General features: G+C 27.6%; 1 protein-coding gene across 1 annotated transcript; it reads right to left on the bottom strand.

The window, feature by feature from the left end:
* Positions 1-7,749: 7,749 nt before the first annotated feature.
* LOC130825932 (uncharacterized) lies at positions 7,750-16,020 on the bottom strand. The gene is made up of 3 exons (XM_057691385.1): positions 15,614-16,020; positions 13,473-13,546; positions 7,750-8,045 (listed from the first exon to the last, which is right to left on the bottom strand). The coding sequence occupies exons 1-3, from the start codon at positions 15,873-15,875 to the stop codon at positions 8,016-8,018; spliced, it is 366 nt and encodes a 121-aa protein (XP_057547368.1). The 5' UTR covers positions 15,876-16,020; the 3' UTR covers positions 7,750-8,015.
* Between the last annotated feature and the right edge of the window lie 651 nt (positions 16,021-16,671).

Genomic DNA, 16,671 nt, shown 5'->3' with positions numbered 1-16,671 from the left:
GCACTTTGAAGGTTAGTCAACGAAGATGGTGGTCGAATGGGGTGTTGTTGTGGTTGCAGGCCGACGAAGATGCTGGTCGCCTAGGTAGTGAGTGTTTTTTCTTTTTTTTTTTCCTTTATTGGTGTTTGATTGGTGGAAGAGGAGGGTCAATGATTATGATCGATTGAGGTTCGAGCACGGTGGCCGGTGTTGTTGATGACTATTGTTGGCGTGGCTGGGAGAGGCTGGCTGGTGGTGGGGTGGCCGATTGGTGGTGGAGGAAGGGGGGTTAGAGTGTGAAGTGTTTTTTCTTTTTTTTTTTTTTCCATTTTACTATTTTTATTTTTCTTTTTTTGTTTTAATAAAGGTAACCTGCTATCCCGGGTTACCAAGTTTTAGGGTATGCCATGCAAATTCACGTCAAAGTTGGGATTATTTAAAAATAATCGATAGTTGGGATTATTTCTAGCTAACGAGTGATAGTTGAGATTATTTTGAGCAAATTTCCTAGAATAAAATGCAAATTTCTTGAAAAAAATACAACAACATCATCATCATCATCATCCCTGGTTCGACATTACCTTACTATCAGGGTCATTCAATCAATATATATTTACACAAGTACATCACATTTTTATTACTACAATCTGACTTTGACTTTGACTTTGATCAACTTAGGTGATAACTTCTTTTATTTAATAAAATTCTTAATCATAACGTAAAATTAACCTTTATATCTTCTTTTTTTTATGGGAAACCTTTATGTCTTTATACATTCATTATTAAATTCTTAGACATTAAATTTTATGTACAACTTTATTTTTAATAGTCCACTAAATTCACACTAATAACTTAATATTCTATTAATAGTCTCCAAATTAATATTTTCCACAAGTAGCTACTAAAATCTATTTTCTCTTTAAATAAGTTCCCAAAATTAACATTTTCAACTTTACAAAAAATAAAATTTTATTCTCTTCAAAAAAAAATCAAATATTCTAATTAATTTAAGTTAAAATTGCATCATTTGGATAAGTTTCAAAAATTCTACAAGTTCACGAAAAATCAATATTTCAAGTTTAGAAAAATAAGTAAACTTATTAGGCTTGCAAAAATCAACACTATAGTTATAAAACAAATAAAACTTATAATTTCACAAAAATCAATATCTCTAGTTTTAAAACAATTCAAACTTATAATTTTCATAAAAGTCAATATTTCTAATTATAAAACAAGTAAAACTTGTAATTTCACAAAATAAATATTTCACACATAGTTTGAGCGGCAAGTTTACTAAAAATACTTTTACATCATTTTATATAAATTTTGGTCAGATAATTAGCAAATAAAATATTTTGTACTAAACAGTGATTAAAAGTTACTTTTTATTATGAAATCTAATATATTCAGAAAAAACATTTCAATGCTTAATAACTTATAAAAATTTCTCAAAAATATCTTTTTAAATTGCTATTTTATTATTATCAAAAACATAGCTTGTAATAATTTAAAATAGTAAATAAAACTCTTTTTTTTTATTTGATGGTGGTCGAATGGCCTATGAGTGTTTAGGGGTCTTTTCACATTAAAAAACGACTTAATTTAATTTATCATATTAAATCATAGATTTAAATAATAAACATAAACACTTAAAAAAATAAAAACTTTACGCAATAATTTATAAATTTACTATAATTTTAAGGATAAACTTAAATCTCAAAATAAATATAATAACAATATTCTTAATATAACCATACTTAATAAAAAATAAGTTCATAAAATAATTTACTACCTTATAAACTAATTTGAAGGCTAACATAATCATATTAATAAAGTTTTAACATAAAAGTTCTTAAATATAATAACATTCCTAATGTAACACAACTCATAAACATACTAGCACTAGTTTATAACATGAATCATACTTAATATCACTAGAATATAATTTTGCACCCAACATCCTAAACTTGTTCAAAGATTATAAAATTAACATACTAAAAATACTTTTAGCATAAACATACTTAATATAATCTTGATCATAATTTCATTGAAAATTTGAAATAATTAATTGGAAGATTAAGATTAAGAATTTTGAGTTTGTTACAAAAGTAAACCAAATGCATATGCACATAATATTGCATCATCAGATAAATAGAGATAAAATTGTTTATATAGGCGATAACAATGTTATATTAGCCAGTCTATAAAGAAAATCATCACAAAATATACTAGCCGCTCCATATAGACAGCTGAAAAATAAAAAAAACAAATATAAAGATTAAAGACATTATTTCAAAAAATATATTTATAGGTTAATGGCCTGAACATGTTTACTACTAGTTCCTTCGTCTTTGTCATTTTTCCTTTTACTACTTCTAGTGTAACTGTAGGATCATTAGTAGGTCGGACTAGTGAGTTATCGATATAGGTTGTAGTGGCTAATTATATTTGGTTGTGCTGGTGGATTGTTGTAGTATTGGGACTTGACATTGGGTTTTCATTTGCGTGGGTATTATTTGAGTTATGTTTTTGGAACTGGTTTAAACCACTACTTGCTGGATTGATAGTAACAGTTATACGGTTTTCTTCAAGAATGAAGTAGAGAACGATGTTGGTAACACCTTGAATAATAATATTGATGCCGTTTGATTGTTGGTCAATATTGTGGCTATGTCGTAAGGTTTTGAGAAGAAAAAAATTACCTTCTTTTATTATTGAGAGCTAAAATCGTACTGATAACGTATTAAGAAGTAGGGATAATAGAAGAAGAGTACTAGAAGAGCTTGATACGTATATCCTATTCTGATATTCATGTACATTGCAAATTGCAATGCAAGCAAGAATGTTTATTTATAGTACAATACGGTAAACTATTCATATACTATTTTTCATATTTGCAACTATTCCAAGAGATGTTTACACATCTCAATGCATTCATGCATTCTAACATCTATTTTTTGTTTTCAAAAAAAAATTCATAGTGTTAAGAGGTAGGTAGAATATAAGGAGAAAGAAAATTATTATAAGAGATAAACTTGTATCTGTTTTATCTTTCTATTACATTTCTCGTATCTCTATTACAATACCTTGTAGATATATATATAGCAAAAGATGGGAGAAGGAGACAAGTGTGGCACTATTGTGAAAGACAATGCATTCACTTGTATTGTCATATCAATCTCAACACTTCCCCTTGAATGCATTACATATATATGGAAATTTTATTATGACATTCATAATCCTACAACTGTCTCATTATAAAGCTTTATCAGAAAAAAAAACCAGTGGAAAAAAAACTGATCAAAGGAAAAAAGAGTACAGTGAGCATATTTCCCCCCCTGAAGTTAACATATGTCTCGAAATCGGCACATTCCAATCTTGCATACCAAATACTCGAATTGCTTTGATGGGAGTGACTTTGTGAATAAATCAGCGGGGTTTTCACAGGATTGAATTTCTTGGACTTTCATCTTTTTATCTCTCCGTAGATCATGTGCGAAGAATAATTTTGGTGATAAGTTTTTTGTTCTGTCTCCCCTGATGTACCCTTCTCTGACTTGGTTGATACATGCATCATTATCCTCATAAACTGTAGTTGGTGCCCTAGTTGTATCGTTTAAGCCACAATCCCTTTGAAGTTGGCCGATCATGGATCTCAACCATCCACACTCTCGGCTGGCTTCATATAAAGCTATTAGTTCTGCATGATTTGAGGATATAGCCGTTAGAGTTTGTTTTGTTGATTTCCAAGATATCACGGTTCCTGCATATGTAAATACATATCCAGTTTGTGACTTGGCCGTATGTGGATCAGATAGATACCCATCAGCATATCCAGTGAGTATAGCATCATTTCCTAACTGGAAAAATAATCCAAGGTCTATAGTTCCCTTTAGGTACCGAAATAGATGTTTTATCCCATTCCAATGTCTTTCTGTTGGGGCATTGCTATACCTAGCTAATAAATTTACAGAAAATGCTATATCAGGTCTTGTATTATTTGCTAAGTACATTAAAGCACCAATGGCGCTCAAGTATGGCACTTCCGGGCCTAAAATTTCTTCGTCTTCTTCTTGTGGGCGGAATGGATCATCTTTTATATTTAGTGATCGTACCACCATTGGGGAACTTAGTGGATGAGCCTTGTCCATGTAAAATCGTTTCAAAACTTTCTCAATATAATTGCTTTGATGGACAAATATTCCACTTTTCAAATGTTCAATTTGTAGACCAAGACAAAATTTAGTTTTTCTTAAATCCTTCATCTCAAATTCTCTTATCAAATATTTAGCTGTTATCTCAATTTCTCTTGGAGTTCCAATCAGATTTAAGTCATCTATATACAATTATTACGAAACCGACTTGAGATCGTTTGATGAATACACATGGGCTAATTTGGTTGTTGTTGAATCCTGCTTTTATAAGATATTCACTCAAACGATTGTACCACATTCGCCCAGATTGCTTTAATCCGTACAATGATTTCTTTAATTTTATAGAAAATATTTCTCTGGGTACATTTTTTATTGGTAAGTTTAGCCCTTCAGGGACCTTCATATAGATGTCTGTGTCGAGTGACCCATATAATACGTAGTTACGACATCCATCAATCTTATGTGTAGGGATTGAGAAACTATTAAACTTACCAAAAATCTAAGTGTGGTTGCATCAACTACTGGTGAATTTGTTTCTTTATAATCAACTCCTGGCATTTGAGAAAAACCTTGAGCTACAAGTCTTGCCTTGTATCTGACAATTTCATTTTTCTCATTTCTTTTTCTTACAAATACCCATTTGAAGCCTACGGGTTTTATGCCGTTTGGTGTTTGTAAAATTTGCCCAAAAACTTCCCTTTTTTCTAATGATTTTAATTCTACCTCAATTGCTTCTTTCCATCTTGGCCAATTAGACCTTTTTCTGCATTCATTTATCGATATTGGCTCAAGATCATTTTCATCATTTATTATTTCAATAGCTATGGAATAAGCAAAGGATTCATTTGGAATGATCCTTTTTCGATTCCATTTTTTCTTGGAGAAAATATAATTCATTGAGATTTCATAATTTTCATCCTTTTCATTATCAGAGATGTCTTGATTTTCTCCTTTATTTTCATTTTCATTTTGAATATTATTTTGTGCACCTTCTAGTTTTCTCAATTTTCTTGGTTTTAAATCTTTTGAACCAAGTGGCCTTCTATGCTTTCTTTGCACAACAATTTCATCACTTTTTGCCTTTTCATCAGGAATTTCTATTCGAGCTGGAGTATTTGCTGCTGGTATATGTGATTTTGTAACTCTCTTAGTATATGTGAATGCATCAGGTAATTGGTTAGCAACACTTTGAAGATGAACAATTCGTTTTAGATATAATTTGACATCTGAAGCCCATTGTATAAAATTGTTTCCTGTTAATTCCAGGGCATTGAATTCTCTCTTTTTGAGATCAACCATTATTTTCTACAATTGAGAAAATGACAAGGTTATTTAATGATTTTGTGTATCATCAGAGATATTAAAGCATATTAGTCTTATCTCCCCATGATTTAATATCTCAAACATAATAAGCGTAATATAATCATAAATAAAAATAAAATAGATAATATTATTAGATGATAAAACAAGCAAAAAATAAATACATATTGCTAAACAAATGCAAGATTTATAATTTATTTTTAGATAATTAGGTAGAGCATTAACGCTACGAGTAATAAAATTAAACCCATAATGATAAGGAATGCGTTTAGTATTTTACTTATATTGTCGGCAATTGGATTGATGTGGGTGTTTGTAGATGTATTATTTGCCATGGATGGTTGAAGGAAGAAGAAGATGAAGGAAAAAAAATTTATTGTGTTTGGGATAAGGTGTGAGTGGTGTGTGTGTGCTTGTGACGGGTAGAAGTCCCTATTTATAGGGGGTAAAAATGTTAATTTTTTTTATTATTTATTTATTATTATTATTATTTTTTCAGAATCGAACCCTTGACGATTTACTTAAATTATAATTTTCGGACCACTATGACATTCATCCCAAGGTGATATTTTTACAATTAGAAAAGGATTTTATGTTGTGTAGAAATAATGTGGTCATGTCCGCTAATAATCTGTGTTATAGGTAAATTAAGACAATTTATTATTATAATGTTAAACAAAATAGAATCAAATAAAATCGTTATTTATTATTATTTGAAGGTGAAATTAAATTTTATGAGTTTATTAAGTGATTATATAATTTATAGACTAAAATAACCAAATGCATATGCACATAATATGATGACATGATCTAGATAAATAGAGATAAAATCGTCCATAAAGGCGATAACAATGCTAAATTAGCCAGTCCATAAAGGCGGTCATTACAAAATAATATTAGCCAGTCTATATAGGTGGTTGAAAAAGTAAAAACGAACATAAAGATTAAATGACATTATTAAAATAAATTATTTTATGGGTTAATAGTCTGAAAACGTTTGTTACTAGTTTCTTCGCTGTTGTCATTTTTTCTTTTATTACTTTCTTGTGGGACTGTAGGATCATTAGTAGGTTGGACTGGTGGGTTATCATTAGTTTGTGGTGGCTGATTAGTAGGTGGTTGTGCTGGTGGATTAGTTGCATTATTGGGACTTGGCATTGAGTTTTCATTTATATGGGTATTATTTGGATTATGTCTTCGCAGTTGGTTTGGAGCACTATTAGCTAGGTTGGTAGTAACAGATATACAATTTTCTTCAAGGATAAAATATAGAACGGTGTTAGTAACACCTTGAATAATAATATTGATACCGTTTGATTGTTGGTCCATATTGTGGAAAAGTTATAATGTTTTGAAAAAACAAAAAATATTACCTTCTTGGGTTTTGAGAGCGAAAAATGGTGCTGATAACGTGTTAAGAGGTATGGAGAATATAAAGAGAAAGAAAATTATTACAAGAGGTAAACTTGTATCTGTTTTATATTTCTATTACATTTCTCGTATTTCTATTATAATACCTTGTAGATATATATATATATATATATATATATATATATATATATATATATATATATATATATATATATATATATATATATATATATATATATCAAAAGATGGGAGAAGGAGACAAGTGTGGCACTATTGTAAAAGACAATACATTCACTTGTATTGTCACATCAATCTCAACACATGGGGAATATTAACCTAAGGAGGTTCCCAAAAGAATTATCCATTTTAATTATTCCCCCTACAATATCAGAAAAAATGTTTTATGTGTAGGGCCAATGTTTTAGGTCCAAAACTCTATATATGCTAATTAAGTGTCATGATAAAGTCAAAGATAGTTCATGATTTACTCAAGCACATTTTTTGATTGGATATCAATATGTTTCAATAATTATCAGTTCGTAATACAGATTCGTTCAAATTTGTTATCTGTATAAATCTATTCAGCTACTATAAGTACATTTAAAAATCCAAATAGAATAAGCTTTTACAAGGCAGAAAAGTCATTATAAGTTTTTTTTTTCAAAATTATCTATAAATAATTATTTTTTTATTTACATATTTGACCTCCAACTAATTAACTTAAGCATCGAAAGAGCTTTTTCGGGTGCTATTCATGAGTTAGTAATTTTTATTTGTTATATAGATTTATTTAAAGATCTTCAATCCATCCAATCATATTCAACCATATTCAACATCACGAAATTAGATTGGGCAGCCCTTTACCTAAAGACGAAATGATGGATCCATAATACATATTAGAGCCGTTAAACAAGGTGAATCAAGGTTGAGAATTTGGACCGACTCTAATACATCGGACTAGTTTATTCAAGAATCTTGACGGGTCCAGTGACCGAATTTTAACAGATCCACGCTATATCGAACGGATCTAATCCAAATGATCGAAATCTAATCATCTATTAGTGTACTATATATGTTCTCACTATTACCAAAAAGAAAAAAAAAATCATCTATGTCTGTCCAGAAAATGAAGTTCATTGAAGAGGCAGCATTCTGGTAGGTTATGCTTCACATCACTTATTGTGGCTTAATTCACTCTTTGTTCTTGAACTGTGGCACCACCTGTAAAATATCATGCAACTTAATTGGTCGTACATATATAAATTATCTTTATCATAAAAATGATAATGATTGACTAACAAATTTTCTATTGATAATAATAACTACTACTCCTATATAATTTTTGTTGATCATTTTATTAAATATAGCTGGCTTTTCACTATTAAGAACAAATTTAACAGCTTCAAAATATATACTTCCTCAGTTCTAAATAATCGTTATATTATTTTTATTGATAATATTTATTTTTCAAACTTATTTTATATATAAAGTTAATGTGTAAGAAAATATATAGTCAATTGAGAACTTGTTTGAATTGTTTAATCAAATACCTTTTATGATATTAACTTTTTATAATGTTTAAATGTAAATAGTTCAATATATAAATAATCAAAATAACTCATTGAATTACGTAAAGTCAAATACAATAAATTTATTAAAATGAAAGAGGTATGATTTTAAGGCTTTTGTTGAAAATAAATTTAACAAATGAATCATAATCTTGTACTGATCAGACAATGTTGGTGAATTTCATTTGCATTTCTCATCATAGCTCTCCTCCTCATACTCTGAATATAAAGATTTTCATCGCTAGCTATTTACCTCATCAATCATCTCCCTACTTCCACACTTCAATTTTCTTCTTTCAACCAAAAAGATTGACATCTCAACAAATTACTCCTTTCTCCATGACTTTAGTTTCCTAACTACCCTTGGCTCCTATGCTCTAAATGAACTTTGTTCTTTTGGATTGAATGTAAATATTTAAGAGTAAATAAAAGTCAATATAGAAAAAAATTTTAATTAAATAGAAGATTAAAGAAATTTGATTGTTAGAGAGATAGAAAAATTGGTTAGAAGGTAATGAAAATGAATAAAACAACAAATAATTTTCTTATTTTGAGGTATAAATTTACTTTAGGGGAGGGTGGAGGAATACTTTCCTCCAAATAAAGGAAATTATCATTCTTTTTCATTTATTTTTTTTAGTTTACTCTCATTTTACATTTTTCACAAGTATTTCAATTACTTTATTTTACTAATTTGACTTTTTTTATCGTATAAATATTTATATTCAATCGTCGAAGCCACCTCTAAATCTTATATACATGTGTCACTCATAAGTTACTCATCTCGATCCACCCAACAAGGTAACACTGCTATTTGTGTCTCCATCCGGCCATCCCCAAACCAACCACATGTATTATTCCCGCCATGCTCATTTCATCAAATTACATGAGCATCCCTTCGCCAATCTTCCTACATTATCTTCTTAATTCACCCTGCACGACTACTCTTGTGGGGTGCACGTGAACATTCTCATTCTTTCTCCTTCAATTTATGCTCTTATCTTGTCCTCAGGCTCCACACTAACCTACTGCCAGTAAGCCTTCTCACTAAACTACGCCTGTCCAAGACCCTATGACCACTCATGAGTCATGACCAAGGGCGTTCAATGGGCCGGAATTCATTTTGAGCTCTTATCCAGTCTGTTTCTAGAAGGGCTTTTGTAAGGGCCGGGCCGAAAACGGGCTATACTATAATTAAAATAAAGCGGGTTATAAAAGGGCTTAATAAAGGTCGAAAACGGGCCTTTATAAATAACATAATTAATATATAATTTAAATATTATAAATGACAGTGTCAATAAAATTATTAATATTTTTTCAATTTAATTATTATAAATGATAATTTAATTGTTATAAATTGATAAATAGGAATTAAAATAATTTTTAGTAGTAAAAATGGGATAAGTTGGGCTAGATCAGGGTTTGAAAGCCCGATCCATTTAAAGCCCATATTAATTTTAAAGAGCCCTTATCCGATCGAGCCCATATTATATGATTTTGGAAACGTTAAGCCTTCAAGCAAAACACACGTATTCGATCCCGTCAAAGACGAAAAAGAAAATGCACAACAAACTAGCTGCCAGCCTGTCACTGCCAAAAGCAAGCGCAAGCATTGGATATTTTTAGGGTATTATTAAATATCGTCACCTTTTTCATTTTATCGCCACCCTATATATAATGAATTTTCAAAATTGTCTCTGTATATTTTTCGAATTCAAAAACTGTAACATGTCTCTAAAACTCTCTAGAAACACTATGTTAACTTAAACAAGCTAAAAGTGTACATCGAATAACAATGGCGAACCAAAACGAGCATGATAACGATTCGGTAAGTAATTAATCGATTCGAAATTTTTCAAAAGAAAAAAAAAATTCCAGAACCCTCTCCAGTCGCACAAAATATGCGACCAGACCTAGAGAGAGTTGCACAAAAAGTGCGAACAAAAAGTGCGACTGGACCTGGGCTGAGTCGCACAAAAAGTGCGACTGTTTGTGCGACTCCTCCTAGGTCAAATCGCACTTTATGTGCGACTGGGGATTCTGGAAATTTTAAAAAAAATTTTATTTTTTGAAAAATTAATTCTTTTTATTTATTATAATTATTTTTAAAGTTATTATTATTTATTAAATATTATAGTAAATTATTTTATTTTATTATATATTTATATATATTTTTGTGCTTACTTAAATTATTTATTTATGTTATTTTAATTTATTTTATTTTATATATGTATTTTAAATTCAAAACTAATTATTATAATAATATTATCATAATATAATAATATATTAAAATAAAATAATTTATTACAACATTTATTAAATAATAATAACTTAAAAAATAAATTAAATAAACAAAAGGAATTTCAAAATTAAAAAAAAATAATTATGAGTCGCACAAAAAGTGCGATTGAACCTAGGAGGAGTCGCACAAAAAGTGCGACTGGACCTAGGTTTAGTCGCACTTTTTGTACGACGGTTCCTAGGTTCAGTCGCACTTTTCGTGCGACTCGTAATTTGTTTTCTTTTTATTTTGAATTACATTAAAATAGAAATTAACTCGAGTTTTTTATGTGTAGATTTTGTATTTTTTAAGTGATTAAAGTATTATCGAGTGAGTTTGAAGTGTTTTGTAGAAGTTTTAAAATTTTTAAATCTAAAGATATTTTCGTTATTTTTTTAAATTAATTTAAAATAAAAATCACCATAAAATAAAAAAACTGACAAATAAAAAATGGATATTTTTATGTCCACATGAAGTACTGAAACGACCCCACTTTCAAGAAAAAGATCATTAACAATACCAAAAATAAAGGTCCCACTTTAGTGTTTCTATCTGAATATCTTCATTATCAACTTTGTTTTTTTTTCCTATTTTTGAATTGTAGAATTTAAGCCCTACTTAAATTTATAATTAACTAATTAAGTTAGGTCATTAGCATAGCATTCCCGAAAACAATAGGATAGGACCATGATTGCAAAGCTGAGACCTACGGCCCCTTTTTTCAACCCATTATCTTTGTATTCCATCCATTTTCTCGTTCTCTAAAAGTTCTTTTTAAAATATTTTATTTTAGAGAGTGAAATTTAAGTAAAATTTTTAAATATATATAGATGATAAAATATATCCATAGGAGATTTTGTTAGATTCGTCTTAAAATATAATTTTTTATTATATATTTTTTATAACTTTTTATGATGCGTATTTAGAGATATTAAGATTTAAAATTTTTTTTAAAAACTGTGCAAAAACTAAACGGAAAGAACATTTGAAGACGGAGTGAGTATTATTTTTTTTTGAAATAAATACACAATTTTATTTTTTAATATTATCAGTATTATTTACTTTTTTCTTCATTTTAAGATCATATTTTTAAACATTTCACAAATTCTTTAAAAGTTACTGTTTTACTTATTCAATCTAACTGGACCAGAGGCAGCAGTATGTTTATTTCAATAATTTTCATACTCAAATTTCAATTAATTTATCAAATATATTTGTTTGATAATTTACCGTTTAAATAAAATATTACTACTGTTATAAGTTTAGCTAATTATAACAGATTTAGTTTAATTTTAATAATGTTCATTTATACGTTAAGTCTAATAAAGTTATGATAGTACTCCTTACATATTTTCTTTCTTAAAAAAAATATTTTTCAATTTCTATTACGTTCACAATTTTTAATCTTAATTATGTTGGAAAAACGCTTTAACAAATCTTGTGAAATATTTTACTTCATCGCTTTCTCATTTAGTATATTTATTTTCATATTGGATTAACTACATAATTTAATATTTTTTTTTATTTATTATAAATATCCACATTTTTTAAATCAAAGGAACGGATAAGTATTCCAATAATTTGATTTCAATGTATTCTTACTTCCTTCGTATAGTTGTTTGCTCTTGATACTCATAAATGTATTTACATTATGTTATTATCAATAATAAATTTAACAAAATAAAAAAAAATGTATTTTAAAGAGCATAACATGCGATACGAGTTTTCTACTTGCAATTATGACTGATTTTTATAATTGTATAAAAAGAGCAAAGATATCAATCAATTACATGTAAAATAATTCGTAGAGAAATAATATAAAATTTTCATAAATCATCTTTTACTTTTTAATAAATTGACTCTATAAATTTGTTTTGCAAAAAATGTGATAGTTATCAGATAAAAATTGCAAATCAAATCAATTAACTACATCTAAAATAATTCTAAAATTAAAATTTTTCGTTAATTTGAATTAACTTTGAGACTACTAAAAATCAAAAATCAAAATTTTAAATTGAATAAAGATAGAAGCCTGCTTACTGATAGGCTAAATTAATAAGTGAATAAACTTTGTGCAACTCTGGCATCCAAGTGTGAAGACTTGACTTTGGTATACAATACCAACAAAAAAAAAAAAAAAAAAAGCGCTCATACATCATCAAAAACAAATTTTTATTGAAGAATTCATGCTCCACTTTCTCATGCACCCTTATTTTTGCTACTATAATAATTTTCAATTTTTTGATTTACTTTTTGGTTTTTTTTATTTAATTTTACTATATAAATTTATTTTTCAATTATAAATTTGATTTGATTTGAACTGAAAAAATTAATTTAAATTGAATATAGTTTGATTTGATTTGAATTGTGACAAAGATTTACATATAGATAGAAAAACCAAAAACTAAATTGTTTAAGGTTTGATTTTATTTTTATTTTATAAATTATAGAACAAACTTTCACCGTGATGTGGTAATCTAACAATTACTCTCTTTATTCCTAGTGTTAACCAACTTTTCTTTTACTTAATATGTTTCCATTTTAAATAGTGATTTTACTGCTTTTTAAAATTTTATCTATATATCTTTAATTCTTTGTAATTAATTTTAATTATAATAACCCATTTAAATATTTTCATCATTCTTTGCCTATTTGTGATTGTGGATTGTTGTTATTTTAATTTTTAAGGGGTATAAAAGAGGTAAATTTAAAAGTTATGTCTACATTTGTCCTCCCACACCAAAATATTACTATATTATTTTTTCAATAAATATAGAAATGTATTGGAAATGTACAAACCTGATCATGTGACATTTTATAAGGACGAATAGTTGGTCTTTCCTTTTGCCTGTTACAGCTCCTGTTCACTCGATCTGACGAATTCAAAGCAACAGCAATAAATAAGATAAAATATTTATAATAAATAAAATATGCAAAAAGCATGAAAAGATCATATAAATATCCCAGCTATCTTTATAAAAAGGTCAAGAATAATAAATATTTATCACACTAAAAATATCTAAACAAGCATATTCTTACACTACTTTTGCAAGTCATCGACAACCCTCTCTTTCCAAGTTCCATATATTTTAACCTTTTTCTTTTTCTTTTTCATCAACTTCGTACCTAAAATCCTAATCAATTCTTATTTTATACTTAAAACACCTTTTGCCACACACCATTTTACTTTAACAACATTGCATCATTGGTGTATAGTGATTTACTTCTACAGCAAAATTCATCATCTTTTCAACGAATAAATAAGATTAATTTGATATTTAATCACTTTTATTGAACTTGATCAGGTGAATCAATCGACGTTATTTACTATATTTAATATAGACGAATTTAAAATACTAGTATATAGGATGAATTTAACATTCACCTTTATACGTGTTAATTAACTTATCTACTCTTAATATTACACAATTCAACGTTAAATAGTATTTTAATCATATTACTTGAATTTAAATTTTTCTCGTAACACGTTAAATTTTGCCTAATAAATAGTATAAATTTTACTAAGAAAAGATAAAGTAGTTCTTTGTACAAGATATATTTGCTAATTTAATTTAGATTATTATACAAAGTAATATAGAGCACAAGAAAATATACTAATCTCAACGTAAAATTTTCACATTGTTATAAGATTATTGTAGATATTTTCATAGGTTTGTGTTGGCCTAACTTCTCACTCCTCATTTAATGGGATTGATTCTTAATCTAGGCATCATTATTTAAGGCAGAAGTTTACCATTGTTGTTTTTTTTTTTTACAATTTAATATGTTATTTTATTTATTTATATAACGAATTATATACATTTAAAAATCATAAAAAGTTAATATTATAAAAGTATATAATTAGACGATTTAAATAAGATTACACTTGACTATATTTTTATTTATATATTACCCGCAATATATAAATAAGTTAAACCATATATTTCAAATTGTAGGATATTTCTTTAATTGTGAATTTAATTTCATTCATCTAACCTTTTTCTATTCCACAGTCAAAGTGATATGTAACTATTTATTATACCCATCTTTTTTTCAAAGTCTATATTTATATAGATATTACTAGTTTTTTTCTAAATGATACTCTTATTTGTTATTTTAGGCAATTTTATTTATTATTCTAAAAAAATTTCTATTTTCATGCTATCACATTGGTTATACTTAACCGTTATTTCTACCTATGTTAGACAAAATTATCCTCATTTAAAATATCAATAATTTATTATTTGGATTACTATATGTTTCTCCCTTACAATTAAAACTAATATGAAAAATTAAATCTATAAAAATCATATTTATCTTTATTTGTTTTCTTTTATTATTCATATGGTCCCTACATATACGCTACTTACAATTTAAATTAATATAAAATATTTTAATAATCTACCATATCATTATTTCAATCACAAATTAAAGATCTGTTATTTAATTCCAGTAAATATTTCATATGAAAACAATATTTTAAACAGAATTACTATTATTAATAGCAAACTACACATAAAAACACCCAACAAGCAAATCCAGTGAGAACAAACTTTTAGGAACACAATTGAATAATAATCTCACTATATATATATCTACATGCAAGTACTGAAATCCAATTTTTCCCAATTCTATACTAATAATTTGCACTCCACCATAAACACCAAATTGAAACAATTTCTTAAAATCAACAAGAAAAAAATAATTTATTTACAAGAAGATTCAACCATTAAAATAATTTTATTAAAACATAAACATAAACAATTCAGTATAAAAATTAAACCAGATTTGACGTATACAGCTAAGGTACTAAATTGAATCGACCCAAAATAACATATTTTGAACCAAACACTCAAATGTACAAAATTAATTACCCTTCATAAAAAATTCATGTGATCATAAATCATAAATCACTAAATAAATTCATGATAAAAATTTACCTAATTTACACAAATCAAGGGTAGACTCAGACATATCAGGGACAAAACGGTCAAGCCGTGAATTTGTAAGGTGTGCAACATTATTGTTGATGATGCTCTTCTCCAACATATTCCGCACAAATCTTGCTTCCATCACTCGCAAGAAATTGGAGTGTTTTTCGTTGGTCCATTGTATCCCAAAATTATCAATATTTTTTTTACTATTATTGTTACTACTACCATTATCGTCGTTGTTACGATTATCTAACACTTTTGGTTCCATTTCTGGCCGGAAAGTTATTATGGGTCGTCGGAAAAGATTTTCCTGTGGTTGGGTGATGAAGATCTTGTTTAAGAGAGAGTATTTTTTATCCTTTTCTTTCTCTCTCTCCTACATAAGAAAAAGATTAATTATCACTTTGAGTTTGGACTTTGGAGTATGATATTTATAGGAGGGGATTGGGGAATAGTTGGATTTTTATTGCCACTTTTTCTTTTTATTTTATATTAATATTGAGGCATTATTGTTGTTATGGAATAGGTCGCTAAAGATTAGAATATGATACTCCCTCCGATCTTATGAATTAGTCTCATTTCCTTATTTGGCAAAACCTTTGAATTAGTCCCATTTCTATTTTTGACAATCCTTTTTTACTTAAATACCCTTAGTTCACACAAGTAATTACGAATATACCCCCATATACCTTACTTACCCAACTATCCTTCACTACTTATCCTTCACTACTTCCCTTTTACTATTTACCCTTTTTAATGGACCCCACACCATTCTTAATAACCGTGCTCAAGCAAATGGGACTAATTCATAAGATCGGAGGGAGTATAAGAGAGTTTGTGATAATGATCATTAAAGGAAAAAATCTCTATTCTTTAATACTATGATATGACATAATTTTAATATTATCTTTCTATTTAATATTCTATTTGTCCTTTTTCTATCGAAAATTTACTATTTGGTGAGTGAAATATAATTTTTATTGAATATATACAAGTTAAAATATAGTTATGTAGTTCTTAATAGATTTTTTATTAATACATAGAATTTCATTATGTACTTTTTA

Source organism: Amaranthus tricolor, chromosome 10 (genome assembly GCF_026212465.1).
Source record: "Amaranthus tricolor cultivar Red isolate AtriRed21 chromosome 10, ASM2621246v1, whole genome shotgun sequence".
Classification (NCBI taxonomy): Eukaryota; Viridiplantae; Streptophyta; class Magnoliopsida; order Caryophyllales; family Amaranthaceae; genus Amaranthus; species Amaranthus tricolor.
The sequence above is the reverse complement of the archived record's forward strand: the minus strand, read 5'-3'. Positions and strand labels throughout refer to the sequence as shown.